We start from the raw sequence: 16,998 nt of genomic DNA, 5'->3' as shown, positions 1-16,998 counted from the left end.
GCAAATCCCTTTTGAGGGGGAAACTGCTGGTTGATGTTAATGTAGGAAAGCAGCCAAGCCCTGTGCTGATGGTCCTTCTGACTCCCATCACGGTTATGTTCACAAAGTCATCACTCAGAAAATGCACTTGGTACCAGCCAGTGCATTCTAGTAAAATCCTCACATTCTGTGATGTGGTTTTGATATAAAAGCTCAATACTTAGATGTATCAGTCACCCACAATCAAATTTATAGAGAAACCAAAAGGATTTCTAGGCAACATATTTTTAAGGACCAAATTTGGTCTTGTCCCAAGGCAGAAAGAAGCGTTTTGTCAAGTCAGTAGGCCCCTGACTCACTTGTTCCACCATGATACCCTGTGTCCAATTAGCCGGCAGAGGCTGCCATCTCCCACACGAGGGCCGCAGAAAGAAAGGTCACTTCACTCTGTAGGTGCTGTTCACAGAGAGGGAATTTGAAAGTACTTAAAAAACATGCATATGAAATTGTAATGATTTATTTTGTTACTTAAGCTCCTTACTACTGAAATGGCAGACTACAAATTGCACCCATGTAAATCCTTGACTGGAGCCTTTTTAGAATCTATTAAGTAAATGCCATTTGTCACCATGTTTTCTCTTCTGAACCTTTGCAGATTAGCGAGGCAAATGATTCCAGAGCTATGGAGAACAAAAAGGATAAACTAAATAAACGACTCTCCTTTAATTTTCTCCAATTTAAAAATTCATGTTATGTGGGCAGATTTACTTTAACTTTATTGCCCATGAGACTTAGATTGAAATTCTATTTTGAAAGATTCACCTTTATTTTATAGGAAGGCAAGGACTTAGATCAAGCAGATCTAAGGGCAGGAAGACTGGGCTCTTTCAAGACTTGCAGAAGCGAGACTCAGTAGCCCTGTCTGAACACCAGAAAACGTTTCAACAACTGAGCTTAGAAAGAGCTTGGGTCTGGGGGCTGCAGCCTAGCTATTCCTGCTCATAGTTCTGGAGTCCATTTGACCCTGGGACAAAACAGGCTCGCTTGGAATTAAAATGCAGTTGGCTGTATGCTGGAATCTCTGGAGAATCCTTGCAATGATATTGATGCCTTGGCCCCACCTCTGGACATTCTGACCCACTGAGTCTAGGACAGGTTCTTAAGGCATAGGAGTACTTTTCAAAACTCCACACTGATTCTAATGTGTAGTTAAGATCTAGAACCATTGTCCCTAATCACCATGTGCATAGTTAAACAGTCCAGCTAGTTTCTAAAACTTGGAAATTACCTTCTAGTGCAGAGGTAAAAATATTTTGATCAGTGTAAATATTCTTGATTTCCAGACTTACAGGAAATAAGTAATAATAAGAGGAGTAGGCTGTGTTGATGTGCATTTAAAGACTTAGTTTTCATGTGGCTTATGTTTATAGGTTTCTTTCTACTAAAAGACAAAAAAACCAAAAACAAAAACAATAACAAAAAAAAACCAGGCTCACCTTGTGGTCTTACTTAGGAAGCCATGTTGATAGGGGAGGATTTGTTGCAAATTGAAGCCATATTTTCCTATTTCACATTCCATCAGAATGGTTGATACACTCTCCTTCTCAGAGTGCTCCTGTGAAAAGCAAACTTTCCATCTTGGATTCCTCAAGTAAGTGTTCGTTGTGAACACTTGCTACTGTACCATTTGTAGATTTGCTAATGGACTGGTCTTGCTCACAGTCATGTCATTCCTGCTTTTCATTGTGTAAAGATGAGAGCTGGAGAAGCAAGCAGCCTGGTCTGATGCTGCGGAACACAGCATGCCAAAGATAGTTGACGTGCAGAGGATGCTTGATGAGGAAAGAAAGACTTGGCAAGATTCAGTGATTAGCATGACTTGCCCATGTGCCTACCAAGCCCTGTTCTAGATAGAATTCCTCCAAACTGTTTCTTTCAACCAGTCTTGCCCAAAATACCATCATTTCACCCCTTGCAGACTGTAACTGATCAGCTGAACGCTAAGGGATGTTAGGGATTTTGCTGGAATGAACTTACCAGAGAGCATGAGCATCTATACCGAAATTTAAATTCTGGAGTTCTCATTCCAACCTGTCACATGATTCATGAAGCCATATTTTCCCATAGCTCTTAACCCTTTCCTTCTGTCGAAGCCAGGATGCTGTAATGGTCCATGATCCACTGTGTTCAGAGTGGTTTTCTCCTGGATGATGCTCTGCTCTTAGGACTGTGAGGTGGCCCTGGCTGCCTCTGGCAGCCCTGCTGTGCAAAGTGAGACTTGTCTACCTGCATTTCATCCTGAGGGAGCCTCACTTCACTGTCAGTTTGTAAATCACAGAGACACGCCCGGGTAGGTTGTCCTCAGACACAAGTGCCTGTACCATATTTGTGTTTATTGTCCACAGTTGGAACTCAAAACAGACAACAACCCCCAATTTCCCTTATATGCTCCCAGCGAACCGCTGTCTCACGCAAGAGAAATAAAAAGAAAAAGGTGCTCCCAAAGACTGTGGAGCCTGTGACTGTGAAGCCAAAGCCCAGTCGGTTGGAAATGGAGAAGAAGCCAGCAGCCGTGGCCACAAGGCCATCTGGGCTCCAAGCCGCAGAGCACACCTCCACTGAGGAGAGCCACGTCCTAGGATTTGGCATTGTTCTCGAATCACCTTCCTCAGATGTAAGTTGATGTTTCCTGGCTGCCGATCCAGTTGATAGACATTTTAGGAACCTTAGAGTGTTAAGACACTTTCCATTTAACTAGTTCTGCCCCCAAACAAGTAGAGAAAGTTGGAGGAATTCATGTGGGAGGAGGAAGAGAAGACTAGTAAGAATCTCCTTGCCTGGGGCTTCCATCTCTGAAAAATGTATGCCTCCTTAATCAAAGGCATTCCGTTCCTTATCTCCCAAAGAAGGGTGGGTTGTAAATAATCTGCTCACTAATTTCTTTAAGATTTTTAATTTCCAAGTGGCAGTTTTCAATTTCCTCAGTGTGGAAAACTAAAAGAACATAATTAAATCCTTTGTAGATGGGCATAAATGAGCACAGAAGCAAACAGATAAGGTCATACCTTTGTGGAAACACAAACTAAGAATAAAAAAGGAGCAGTGGTGCTAATTCTGTGTTATAGATGCGAGCCACACTACTAATTAGGGGGCAGTGTCATGCCATTTACTCCGAGTAATGATAGGTTAACGCTGTGCAAAGGTTTGCTATTTTAATATCATGGCTAGAATGTTTTTGCAGTCTAGGATGGTAGATTGCATCTGAGATATCCATCTGACTTGCTGTTTTATATTCATAGGACCATAAACGAATTTCTATCATAATGTGCTGAATTTGCAGTAGCATACTCTATTTACAATATCTTTATCTAAAGTACATTTATGTTGTGAACCCCAACTTGTTGGCAGAGTTCTTAAAATAAACAAGAAAAAGTGATTCATTATTAGCAGATTGCATAGGATGAGGCTCCTGCTGAGCACTCCCACAGACTCCTATAGGATTGGAGTTTGGCCCTACCTTCTAAACTTTAAATAAGAAATAAACGCGCAATTTTTAAAAGTAGTATATTTTGAATTATAGGAAGACAGTTTGCTAGCATAGATCCACATTTTGGTCCTTAATGAAGAGAAGCAATGAAAATAATTATCTCACTATGTTTTCAAAGTAGAAAATCTGTAGCACTTTCATCCAATCCTCAGTGTTAAAGAGGCATTTTGTTTTCAACATAAGTATATGCTACAACCCTTAAGCTCTTGTAAATTACTATTTAATTTACAACATCCTTTGTGGTAATAAGGTTCTGTATGGGGCCAGTCCCCTCATCTGATGGTATGTGTCATCACTACAGCTAAGGCCAAGTTCAAGCCCTAGGTAAATCATATATTTGAAAACAGGTAAATTATTCCACAAAGTAGTAGTTAAGCTGTTTTTGACACACTGTCATATTTTCCTTAAATTTATTTTCTGATAGGCATTGATATATTAGGAACAGTAATTGAGACTAGATCATCTCCGATATAGGTACATCTACTGCCATTAATAACTGAATTCTCCCTTTTTATTGTTAAATTCCAAGTGTATTTTTAGTATAAACTGGAGGTCTGGTAAAGACTCTGTGTATATTTACAAAATAGAATAGAATTTTTATATTTTTACCAACATCAGTATTTATTTATGTAATACATAAAAACAGTTTACATTTTATTCATGGCCATTTTTAGTAACAAGAGCTAGCTATTAAGTTTGATTAAGCACATTTAAAATTGTTCTTGAAAATTCAGATGATAATTGTCTTTGAATGATAGCATGATTCTAAAACAAGGCGGAAAGCTGTGAGTATGTCATCTTTACAGAACCCATCTGATAACACCGTTTGACTCATCTCTTCAGTGGAAACTAACCTTGCACCAAGAGAACTTGGCAGTGCGTCTCAGTACTGGCTGCGAAAATGCTGTTTATGGATGGTGCTCATAGATACTCAGGAGGCTGGCCTGTGCAATTCCTGGGATGAGGGTCAGGGCTTGAATCCCCTAAAAAGGACTCTGTGTTAAAGTATCCAACTTTAGGTCCCTTTCTAATCTTTTAATATTTCTTAGCTCTAAGGCTATAAAATTTTTAATGGAAGTATAGAGGAAATAATTCTTCTAATTTTTATAGCAATTATTCTATAAAACAAGTTAAAGAAAATATAAGGAGATGGGGATTTATTTGAAAATGGTCTCTGAAAAATCCTCAGTGTTCAGAGGACCAAGTTCAAAGTCATAGTATAGAGCATATTGTCCATTGTTCCTAGAATAGCTGACTGGCTTTGGAAAAGTGGAATGCTTCCAGGAGTGAAACCTTGATGTGGCATGTGAGGTCCCTTCCATTTTCATCTTGGGGGCAATAGGGAGTCAGTGCAAGTTTCATGCAGAGGAACAATCTGCTTGTTTGGGAGCAGTGACTGGAGTCCCTTTATGAATGACAGACAGATGAAGAAAGGAAATACTAGAGCAGTGTTTCTCAACCTGTAGGTCATGACCCCCTGGGAAGTTGAACAACCTTTCACAGGGGTCACCTAAGACCATCAGAAAACACAGATATTTACATTGTGATTCATAACAGTAGCACAATTACAGTTATGAAGTAGCAACAAAAATAATTTTATGATTGAGGGACCCCACAGTATGAGGAACTGTATTAAAGGGTTACAACATTAGGAAGGTTGAGAACCACTGATGCAGTAGAGACTACACAGACAGGAAGAAGATCCCTCTAGTTAACCAGGCAAGAGTGATAAGTCACTGAGGAAAGACCTGGTTGCTGAAGGCAAAGCCAACCCTGCTCTTTGTCTTGGAGGGAGGTGGGTGGCTAACTGTTTCCTCGTCAGCTTTACCCATGGTAGGAGGAACAAGAACAGAGCTGATGCTCTGCTCTGGATAGGAAGGAAAAGTCAGGTTAGTGTCTTCGAGTATTTAGACCCTGTTAGCACAGGAGAAAGACTAGTGTTAAGCATCACACCTCTGCTAATTGCTAAATTTAAAAAAAAAAAAAAAATGCTGGAGAGATGGTTCAGCGGTTAAGAGCACTGACTGCTCTTCCAGGGGACCCAGGTTCAATTCCCAGCACCCACATGGCAGCTCACAACTGTCTGTAGCACCAGCTCTGGGGGGACCCAACACCCTCACACAGACATACATGCGGGCAGAACACCAATATACATAAAGTAAAAATAAATAATTTTTTAAAACTGGATTATTTTTGAAGATTTGCAATGTATTAAGCTACTCTTTTTGCATGAGCCTGTCCTGTCACACAAATGCAATTGTGTGTATTCATAGCACAACCCCTAATGTAAGAGCCCATGTGGATCTGTAGAATACTAGGTAACTCACATCTTCTGAGTCATGATTGTCTCTTCTCAAGTCCAGGAATACACAAAACTCAGGCCAAGACCCCCTGAAATACCAATGCATTTGATGATATGTCATATATGAGAAAATCCTATTGCAATGCCTTACATATGAAAGGTATTTGATACATGTAATTTACTTAATCTACAATGACAAAATATTTACTCATGCATGAAACACCTTGTATAAAATAAACTTACAAAACATTGGGTCCAGATTTGGTTTCAGTTACAGCCCACTCCTCAGTATAACTGCTACTTACTTGCTCTTGCCCCTCTCTGCCCCAAACATGTCAGCACTCTAATCCAATTTGAGAAATTCTCCTTTATGGAAACTTCTGTGGTTTTTTTCCTTAGTTATTTTCATAATTTTGTAGCCTTTCACCCCAGATCCTCAAGAACAGGGTCAGATGTCAGAAGTGATAATACCCATGTGACCTCGTGTGTGAAATAAGTCATCTCATTAGTCCTTACTCCTGAGGGGCTTCTTACTGCTGCCCTCTTGAAGGAGCCTGTGCAAGTGAGCAGGGTCAGGGGAGGTCCAGCTAAGTCTCCACAGCAGTCATCATCTGCCCTTGTTCACTGTGGGAAAGACGGTGGGTGTCCACTCAAGTTCACTTCCTTTTTTGAATCTTTCATTTTTTATATGTATAGGTATTTTGTCTGCATGTATGTGTGTGCACCATGTGTATGCCTGGTGCCCATGGAGGCCAGAAGAAACTGTTGGGACTCCCTGAATTGGAGTTACAGGCGGTTGTGAATCACCATGTCCAACCCCAGTCTTCTGGAAAAGCAGCCAGTGTTCTTCTTAAGCATTGAGCCATCTCTCCAGCCCTCAAGCACACTTCCTAGACATGATGAGCAATCAGGAACTCTCTCTGACTGATCATTATGTGAAAGAGAACCACGTGGTTAGACTGTGACTTTCTCATTCTGTTTACTTTTTTAGGGGGAAGGAAGTGGTTAAAGAAGCAGGTTGCTGGATTAGGGTTTTAGCTGTGTGACCCTAAGCAAGTGAACCCTGGTCCTCACTTAGCATCCTCCGTATAAATGGGGATAATAATGCTTTCTTCACAAAGTTGGCCTCCTGGAAGAATTAATGAAGCCTTCTATGTAAAGCACTTAGACCAGTGCCTGGCACATTTCAAGCACTCAGTAAACAATGGTTCTTTTTTAAACCTTACTGTTCCTACCTAAGTACCTTTAGAGGAAAAAAATGTAAATACAGTTAAGTAAATTTAGCTATCTGTATAAATGATCAGATGCACGTGAACAAATAGGGCTTTGGAGGAGTAAATAGCTAGGGGGTGGGGCCTTCACATGTGGAGCATGATTATTTGACCCTTTTAAAATTAGCACTTAAATGGAATTCAGACCTAAATTATACAGAGGCAAAACCCAAAACCAATTCCGAGATTCCAAAACATTATTTAATTCTCTTTTCCTGAATTCACAGCACAATGTTCTATTAGTACTGAGACAAAACAGTTGCTCATTTCTTACAGCCACTGCTTTTCAATACTGGGTCTGTTGATTTGATGTTTAAGGCAGGTAGAGCAGAACTACGTTAGCTTTGGTTTTGTTGATGGCTGACTTCCATTTTGTTTTGTTTGCTTTGCTTTATTGAACTACTCAGAGAAGCTTTTAAAAACTATTTCATAATTTTTAATCATAGAAAATGTTTTTATTTGATAGGAGTTATTATAAATACTAGATGGTAAAAATTCTAAGTTAACAGAAGACAAATGATGAATATTCATCAGTTTAAGATAATTTTGTTAATCCTGATTTTGTGTGCTTCTTAAATAATTTTAAATGCATTGGTGCCTTCAACAAAAATAGCTTCTTAATTCAGAGTGCTTTCTTGATACCATCTTATCTCAAGAGATATAATATTCTGCTAGGATCAATTAAGGTAAATCATGGAAATGATTATTCCATTTACTCACTGACCTGAAGGTATGTGTATGTGAGAGCCTAGGATTCTATGGCAGGCTGCTTGAGTTCAAGTGCTTGCCTTGTCATGTTGGTTGGATGGTCTTTAACAAGTTGCTCAACTTCCCTGGGCCTTTGCATGTGAAACTTTGGACTAATGATGGTAGCCACTTCATAGAATGAGAAAAATTAGAAAATTGATGTGTTCTGTGTTACCCTAGGGCAGTTTCTCAACCTAGCTGTTGAACAACCCTTTCACAAGAATCACATATCAGATATTCTTCATATCATGTATTTACATTAATTCATAACATTGTCAAAAATTACAGTTGTGACGTCTCAATGAAATAATTTTATAATTGGGGGTCACCACAACATAAGGAACTGTATCAAAGTGTCACAGCATTATGAAGGTTGAGAACCACTGCCCTAAGCTTAGAATATAGTAAGTAAAAAAAAAGTATTAATTATCTCACTATTTTCCCGGGTGCTCTAAAGAGAACATAATAGTCTTTGCTCTTTAAAGCACACAGGGAGAAATTCACAAGCAGCCCTTGCAGTATTGTAGTCTATAGCCGCAGTACAGGCAGTCAGAATGCCTCCTGAAAACTGGGGAGACTGGGACTTCTCTACCTGGAAGGTCAAAGACAGGGGTCTCAACAGGGCCATCTTCTCAGAGGAGCAATTTCAGTAGAGTTGGGGAAGAAGAAGCTACAGTGTGGTGTTAAAACCTTACACATTGCCCATTTAGTTCAGTCATCTTTAACATAAATCAAGACTTAACGTTCAGAATCGTGAATTTACTGCCTGAGAAGGAAAAGGCTGGCCACATTTCTGAAAGGCTAGAAACTCTCATTATGCAAATGCATGAAGATACCAAATTGTATTATCTTTTCAAAAATTCTTAATTCTACCAGCATTCTATCAAAGAAACGTAAAAGAATTAGAACGTTAATGATTTCTTTTTATACTGTGTTATTATACTTGCTTTTTCATAGAAATTTGGTTAAGCACTTTTTAATATCTGTCTTACAATATTGGTCTTGATGGAGTACAGCCAGTGACTTCTGATCCATTAACACTGGGAATTCTCTGCTCAGCCACAGCCTTAGGCCACACCTGTGCTAAACTGCTTAACAATAGCAGACAGACTCTAGCCAGCCAAAATAGACCTGACCCCAGTCTCAGATGTTCACTGGCCAAGTGCTTTGAGGTAGCATTTAAAAAATAGTAATAGTAAGTCTACCCCGAGCAGACTTCATTTGTTGGATAGTGTTAACACTTATGGTTGAAACAAAAACAAATGTTATGGGTTTTATTTGTTTTAAATTTTTTTCCTTTCATGAGCTAAAACTCATTTTCCTAGAAATGTATCAAATACACTGCTGCATAAATAGGACAAAGGCTCATTATATAAATCCATTGTACTCAGCAGAATTCACCTCTTTGTAGTCTTCTTTAAAGGTCTATCCTAAGCCTTTCAAAGACTTACCAGCTGGCTCCCTGGTCCCCACCTCATATCATCTTACTCACATAGCCTTGTGCACATGTCTATAAATGTGGGTCTTATACAACATAGAACTTGAAAATCATGGTGTATCATTTATTAATTTACAGTTGAAAACCTGGGGCTAATGCCAAACAGAAGCACATAGGTGCTTCTTTTTCCTCTTAAGCAATTACAATATGAAAGTTGTTAAATGTCTTACTGTAATTTTGTAGTGCTATTAATATTTTATATAAAATAATCTGTATTAAATATGTTCTCTGAGTGATTTATGTATATGATCTCTTTAAGTATCTTATATGCTCATAGGGACTTGTAGGTGGCAGGGGTGGGGAGGCGTTTTTCCAGTTACCTGGTTGGAAAATCTATCCCTAAACTAGATCTTAACCCCAACTACATCTACACTAAAGGAACACCACACCAGAAATGCAAAGAAACAGTTTAGTCAATGTAGCTGTCCTTGGTCCAGGGACATTTTCAAGAACCATTAGGACGGAGCAGTTTTTGCTTCCAGAACATCAATGTAAGATGAAATCACACTGGATAAGGAATTTCTAGTACTGATATCGTGAACTCAGTGGCTGAAGTACTTAAAGTAAGACACTACATAGTGGGAATTGTAGTGAACCCTAAAAATAGTTACTGTAAACACTGTAAATTGTGCCCATAATTTGAATGTCATCATTTAATCATCATCTTATTTCCATAACATTAGACTCTGCAAATTAGTATATTAGCTGTCTTGACTTGAGCATCAAATAATGCATCTATCAAGGAAAGTCTAGAGGTTATTTTTTTTATGATGCTTATTTAGAAGTGTTTGTTTTGTAACTATTATCAGTAAACAGATTCATTTAAACTGAAGCCAGTAAACAAAAAGATAATGATTCTACAACTAGAGAAAGTTTTAACCTGTTTTTAAATATATGTGCAGAGTTGTGGTTTCTTATATGGTAATAATGTACTATGACTATGCTTATAAAGTAGAATAAATGGCAAAGTGTGGTGATATTTTATCTGTGTACCCCAATAAAGTTGACCTGAGGATTGGAGAAAGAAGCCAGCCACATTCTTACCACTTGGAAATCCTCCACCAAAGAGACCCACCTCATGTATACCTACGCCTATTTGCCTTTCTGTTCTGCCATCTCATTTCCTCTCTCCACCCAGCTACATCACTTCCTCTTCCTGCCCAGCTCTGTCATTTCCTGTCTGTCTGTACAGGCCTCCAGACCTGCATGGTTAGTGCTGGGATTAAAGGTATGTACCACCATGCCTGGCTCTGTTCCCAGTGTGGCCTTGAACTCACAGAGATGCAGACAGATCTCTGCCTTCCAGTGATAGGATTAAAAGCATGTGCTACCATTGCCTGACCAAACCTCAGGTGACTGTCCAGGCAGCTGGCTGTTTCTGTCATAACTCACATTTTTTTTGGAAGTCACTTGTTTGCACTTCCTGTTTTACTAGGTAATATTATTTCCCTCGGGTCTCTGAGGGACTTGAAGATTAGATAGTTATAGTTTTCTTTGTTAAGAAATTGAGAAAAATAAACTCACTAAGAGGTGTGAAGTGTGTAAGTTTGAAAGACATCAAAAGATAGTTTTGGTAACGCAAATTAGGATAGAAGGTAAATTAGATACAATCCTTTGGATTCACAAAAATAGGATAGATAATGGAATATTTTCACTGAATTTGTCAAATGCAAATGGACTAGACATTGTTGATGTATTTATTGCTTGTATATATTGTATATGGTTATTGTACTTACATAGTTTTTCTTACATTAGTTATAACTTTTATTTAGACAAAAAAGGGAAATGTGATATTTTGTCTGTGTACCCCAATAAAGGTTATCTGAGGATCAGAGGACAGAGCCAGCCGCTGTAGTAAACATAGAGGTCAGGCAATGATAGCACATGCCTTTAATCCTATCACTTGGAAGGCAGAGATCTGTCTGGATCTCTGTGAGTTCAAGGCCACCCTGGGAACAAAGCCAGGAGTGGTGGTACATACTAATCATGCAGGTCTGGAGGTCTGTACAAACAGACAGGAAGTGACAGAGCTGGGCAGGAAGAGGAAGTGATGTAGCTGGGTGGAGAGAGGAAGTGAGATGGAAGAACAGAAAGGTCTATAGGCATGGGTATACAGGAAGTAGGCCTCTTTGGTGGAGGGTCTCCAAGTGGTAAGAATGTGGCTGGCTTCTTTCTGCTTTTCTGATCGCTCAGCTTTTTACCCCAATATCTGGCTCCAGGTTTTATTAATAAGACCGGTTAACAGTTCGTCTACAGCAAGGTTTCATAATGAAAACAAGATAATTAGTACCATGTTTCACAGCATAAAGCCAGCCTTCCCCCTCTTCTTTTTTCTTTAAGGGAAGTGATTTGTGGCACCTTTAAACATGAGTTAGTGCTCCGTTGTTACCTGCTAAGAAGTCTGACTAGGAGGCAGGGACAAGCAGGGAGGAGCCGGCTCAGGCACCTTTGCCCTCATGCTGTCTGTGCGGCTAATCAGACTACTCACTCCTCTGTCAGGTACTTGCAAGTGGGTGAGTTCATGTTCCTGGAACTGAAAAGATAGCTCAAAACAACAGTGTTAGCCCGGCAGTGGGAGACAGAACAGAAAGCAGCTTTGGCCCCTGATGGCCCCTCTGCAGTCACACACCATAGGATTACAGTATCATAAGAAGGCTTAACTACACAGAAACCTCCAGATGTCTACTTTTAAGCATCATAGAAGGTGCCACAAATACTAACTATACTGCAGTCTCCTGAAGCTTATCCTCAAGACCTTATTAAGTAAGGTACTGTCCCATTCCTTTCTCAGCCTCTAGTATCCCCTCTCCCCCACAGCTCCAGGAGCCAAGCCTGCCTGATGTTAGTAGCACTTACAGCCCTTGCTCAGAACCTCTCGGCTAATGTTCTCCTTACCATGCAGTGTGTGTGGTGGTTTGTGTGAGTCTCTGCTGCAGAACCAGCCTTGAATCCCTCCCCACAGAAGGTACTGAGTCAGGCGGTCAGTTTCTCCGAGTCTCCTCCTTTTGGAGCCAGCACATGAACATTCTAAGACACTGGTGTGTGTCGAGTCACAGCAGGAGACTTGCAGACCACTTCTCTGTAGAGGGAACGAAAACTCTGACCTAGTCATTGTGCTGACTTCCTGTGTAGCATTTTGTTTATTCTGGTACACATCTGTTGGATGCCAACTAGATTCTTGGCACAGTGAACTTAAGAGCTGTACGTCCCAACTAAATAAATGCAGTGAAAAAGTGCTGTAAACACATTCCGTAGAAAGTACTCTGCAGGGATGAGGAAGGGAGTGGCTGTTCTGCCTGGTGTTTAGTCAGGTCAGTGTTTGGGAAGCCAGGGTCCAAATTTCCCTCCAGGGGAAATTCTGGGAATCTCACAAGTCAGGTGACTGAGTTTTAAGCACCAGGTGAGTGGTATCAGAATCCAACCCAGAGTTACATTAAATAAGTTGCAGGCCTTTCCCTCTTCTTTCTTGCAACTGAAGAGCTCCTGTACTACCCATGCTGGTCAAATAGCTGGGGGATACACTTGTGGGGGTGTCTCATGGATTCTGTATGACCCTGGGATTCCTATTAAAACTCTAAGATAAGCTCATTTAGAATAAAAGTTCATGGGATATGCAAAGTAAAATTTTGATTTTGAATAAACCCTCATGTCAGCCTTATGATGGGGTTCTCTCCATTCTAACAGTTCCACACTGGATCACTTGACAAGTGTTTCCTGATGCTTGGTGTGAGCCCATTCTGTTGCAGGAATTAGGTATTCAGCCTTTGGCTTCTGTCAGGCTCCTTCTGTACCTTTGACCAGGAAGCAGCAAGATGTGAAAGCCAGGGGACAATCTGACAGCTCTGTTTTCACAGTGATGTTTGCCAGGGGTTCAGAAGCCAAACATTAAATGGCAGAGTGGAGCAGAAGAATGAGATCGCTTTCCGCCTAATCAAGGGGCAAGAAAGGCTCAAGCACCTTCCTTACTATAGGAATGATGTGGGCTGTCTTCTGAACATTCTTGACTCGACAATGTGCTGAGCATTTGAGTACAGTAGGACAGCAAAAAGAGTATCTTCTGTTGACCAGGAGAGAAATGATCCCAAATCCTCTCATCTAAGGGGAATTCTTTACAGAGTTGCCAATAGAACATTACGGGATGAGCTGTGATTATATATACAGCTTATGTAAGTAGGGCATTCCTTTCATTCTGATTGTCTACTACCAAATGCAGTTTTCATATTGAAATAACATAAATATAATAATATAAACATTGAAATAAAAATGTTATTAATGTATTAATATAAATATTAGAATAATTTAGGTTATGGCTAATGAAATTTTAAGTTTACCAAGTGCCTACTATGTAGACACCAGAGATACAAAGCATAATATAATAAATACTAATGTGCTTATGTTAAAGAACAAACAATAACAATGCATGGCTACGTCTGTGGGCAGAAAGGAGTTAAAAGCTCTGAGAAGGAAATGCCCTGAGCAGAAGTGCAAGGTGAAAAGGCAGGTTGCAGATATCCAGAATGTTATCTAATGGACTTTGGGAAGTTCCTGACAAACAAGGAAGCTGGTGCAGTGGTTTTCCAGGGTGTGCTGGGACATTGCCTTCACAAGTAAGTGTGAGGAGTAGATTGAAACTGTGGGACCAGCTGCCATTTTTATTTTGCATTATCACTTTATATAAAGTGATACATTTTGATAAAATGAAATTTATAGTTAATAGAAAGAGCAGGGAACCTGTAGGCATAGTCCTATATTTGTAACCTTAAGTGAAAGAAATTATTTGGCATTTGAATTATTTTGAAGTCATTTTTGGTACACTCTCCTTGGTTTCTTCATTTACAAAATGAGGGTTTTTGGGTATAGGTGATTCACATCTCCTTAGCTATAGAATTGTATTACTGTGTAATTATCCAGCCTTGTCTGAAATGTTTGTATGAATAGAAACATGCTTTCAGTGTATTTGGATAAGACTTCTATTGGAATTACAGCATCCTATTTTTTGAAAATTATAAGTGGTCATTGATTTTATAAATTGTAAATTCTAGCACACATAACCGAGACTGTGTAATTTACCAGATACAGACATTTCAGTAGCCACTGGTATTTTTGCCGCACTTACGCCCAAAGTAACATGTTTCACAATCTTGCTTTTAATGGAACATTTCTGTTCTTTTGGTAGCCAGAAGTGCAACTTGCTGAAGGCTTCGATGTGTTTATGCCAAAGTCTCAGCTGGACTCTATATTGTCAAACTACACTCGCTCAGGAAGCCTTCTATTTAGAAAACTGGTGTGTGCATTTTTTGATGACAAGACTTTGGCTAACTCCTTACCCAATGGGAAGAGGAAAAGAGGACTCAATGACAACCGAAAAGGGCTAGACCAGAACATCGTGGGTGCAATCAAAGGTGGGTCTGCGCCATTTCACTTTATGGGTTATTGGTGGGTTTTGCCTCTATCCCATTAAGGTACAGGTAAAATGATGCTGAGCTAACTGGAGGTTAGTTTCATTTGCTGTTAGCAACTTACCCTTGGGTATGACTTTTGTCTGTAAGTCCCCACCCCAGATACTACTAGAATACTACTCAAGATAATAGTAATTGTTGAACTCTAACATCAGATCTGATTTTATCTGCTGCAGAACCAAAAAGACTTGGGAAGTAGAAGTATTTTTTCTAGTAATTTCCAAGAACTTTATTAAAATATGATTTTGGCAAATTTTAAAATTAAATTTTTAAGTGTAAATAAAGGAGTACATTTCTTGAAAAGTTCAGAAACTATGTTATCAAGACATTGCATCTGAAAATATTTTAAATATGTATGCATGAAGCCACTTACTGTTCTTCACATACATTCCTAGCCAACTTAGTTCCTTTTGTTTCCTACATTCTTCCTTTACCTCCTTTGATTGTGTGTCTGTGTTCCATCATGCTTTGGGAAGTATAGCTGAAGAGTTTCTCTCCAGCTCCCGCCAAACCCCAGAAGTCCCACAGCCCACTTATAAAATAAACATACAGACACTTATATTATTTAAACTGGCCTAATGGCTCAGGCTTCTTGTTATCTAGTTCCTGTATCTCAAATTAACCCATATCTATTGGTCTATAAGTTGCAACATCAATCATAGCAACACATTCACAACATACAGAACATCCCACAGCAGGGAAGTACATGGATACGTATGTCTTCATCCCTGGCCACTTTCATATCTTACACCTAGTTCTTCACTGTTCGGTATCTATGTTCAGGACTCTGATGACTATAACTTTAGGAAGAGAAAGATGTAAATGTTATTATTAAAAAAATATACTCCAAGTCTCAGTAAACACTACCATGAAAATGAAACCTTCAATTGGGGCGTAACTTAAACTCAAATATCTGAATGTTCTTCACTGGCTCGGGTCTACTTTGTCATGATTGTCAGGGAGACTGACTCAGAGCTGCCCCACCTCCTCTGTTGGCCATTATCCTGCAGAATGAGTAAATGAATTCAATAATGCTTAAAGGATACTTGGAAATTCACAATTACTTTTACAAAATAATTCAATTTTTAAATGGAGCTAGCAAGTACCGGACACCCTGTGTTCATGGCCAGAAGGACATAGCCTTCATTAACAGGAATTTCTCATAGTCCATCAAATTTTTTTTCACTTAGGATGACAGTTGAGTTCTATTAAATAAAAAGCACCACAGAGGATCACAGTCCCTGCCATTTATGAAAAGAATGATTCAGCCTGCAGTGACACTAAAAACAAGATTATGGAATTTGAAAACCAGTCAATGATCTAAGTAGGACTCACTGAAGTGGAGAAGGAGCTGTTTCCATCCCCACCGACTGGGCCTCTCAAACATGAGGGTCAAGGCTGCTGATGCATTTCCAAAATACACATAGGAATTGGCTTGATTTTCTTTCTTTTTTTTTTTTTTCCAGGACAGTGTATTAACATTATAAAGCACTCTGAAATTGGGGACTATAAATGACCACTTATTCCATCTTAGTGATACTAGGAGAGCTGGATTAATAATAGATGGTAATGAAATACATTGATACAAGTAGACTGATACATCAGACAAAACTTTAGAAATCTGTTACAGAGTAATAGACTAGACATCAGACAAGAGTTTAAAATACACTACAAATCCTTAAAGAAGATATGCCTGCCTCTGGATATAGGAGACCATTGTTTAGCTTGAACTGTTTGGGGGGCCCCAGGCATGGGGATCATATCTGTCCCTGGTACATGGGCAGGCTTTTTGGAGCCCAGTGCCTATGATGTGACACCTTGCACAGCCTTGGTGCAGTGGGGAGGGGCTTGGACCTGCCTCAGCTGAGTGTGCCAGGCTCTGCTGACTCCCCATGGGAAACCTTGACTTGGGAAATGTGGGGATGTGGGATGGGTTTGGGGGTAGGGTAAGGCTAGGGAGTGGGAAGAGGAAAGAAGGGAAGAAATCTGTGGTTGATATGTAAAGTGAATAGAAACTTTCTTAATAATAATAAAAAAAGAAGGTATGCCTTAATTTTTTCCAAGCTCTACATTTAGCTATCAATAAATATGGCAACAAAACCCCTACTCCTACTACAAAATCAGCAAATTATTTTAATCAAATAACTCAAAATTCCCATATACTACTTTTATTACTTAAATCTCTGTTCTGGTTT

General features: G+C 39.5%; 1 protein-coding gene across 1 annotated transcript in view; it reads left to right on the top strand.

The window, feature by feature from the left end:
* Positions 1-16,319, top strand: part of Bend7 (BEN domain containing 7) — a 46,600-nt gene extending 30,281 nt beyond the window's left edge. The window contains exons 5-7 of the mRNA XM_036188875.1: positions 2,385-2,653; positions 14,521-14,746; positions 16,270-16,319. Of these exons, the coding sequence (XP_036044768.1) occupies positions 2,385-2,653; positions 14,521-14,746; positions 16,270-16,319 (545 nt within the window). The remainder of the gene's footprint in view (positions 1-2,384; positions 2,654-14,520; positions 14,747-16,269) is intronic.
* Positions 16,320-16,998: the final 679 nt, after the last annotated feature.

This window comes from Onychomys torridus, chromosome 5, assembly GCF_903995425.1.
Source record: "Onychomys torridus chromosome 5, mOncTor1.1, whole genome shotgun sequence".
Lineage (NCBI taxonomy): Eukaryota > Metazoa > Chordata > Mammalia > Rodentia > Cricetidae > Onychomys > Onychomys torridus.
The sequence above is the reverse complement of the archived record's forward strand: the minus strand, read 5'-3'. Positions and strand labels throughout refer to the sequence as shown.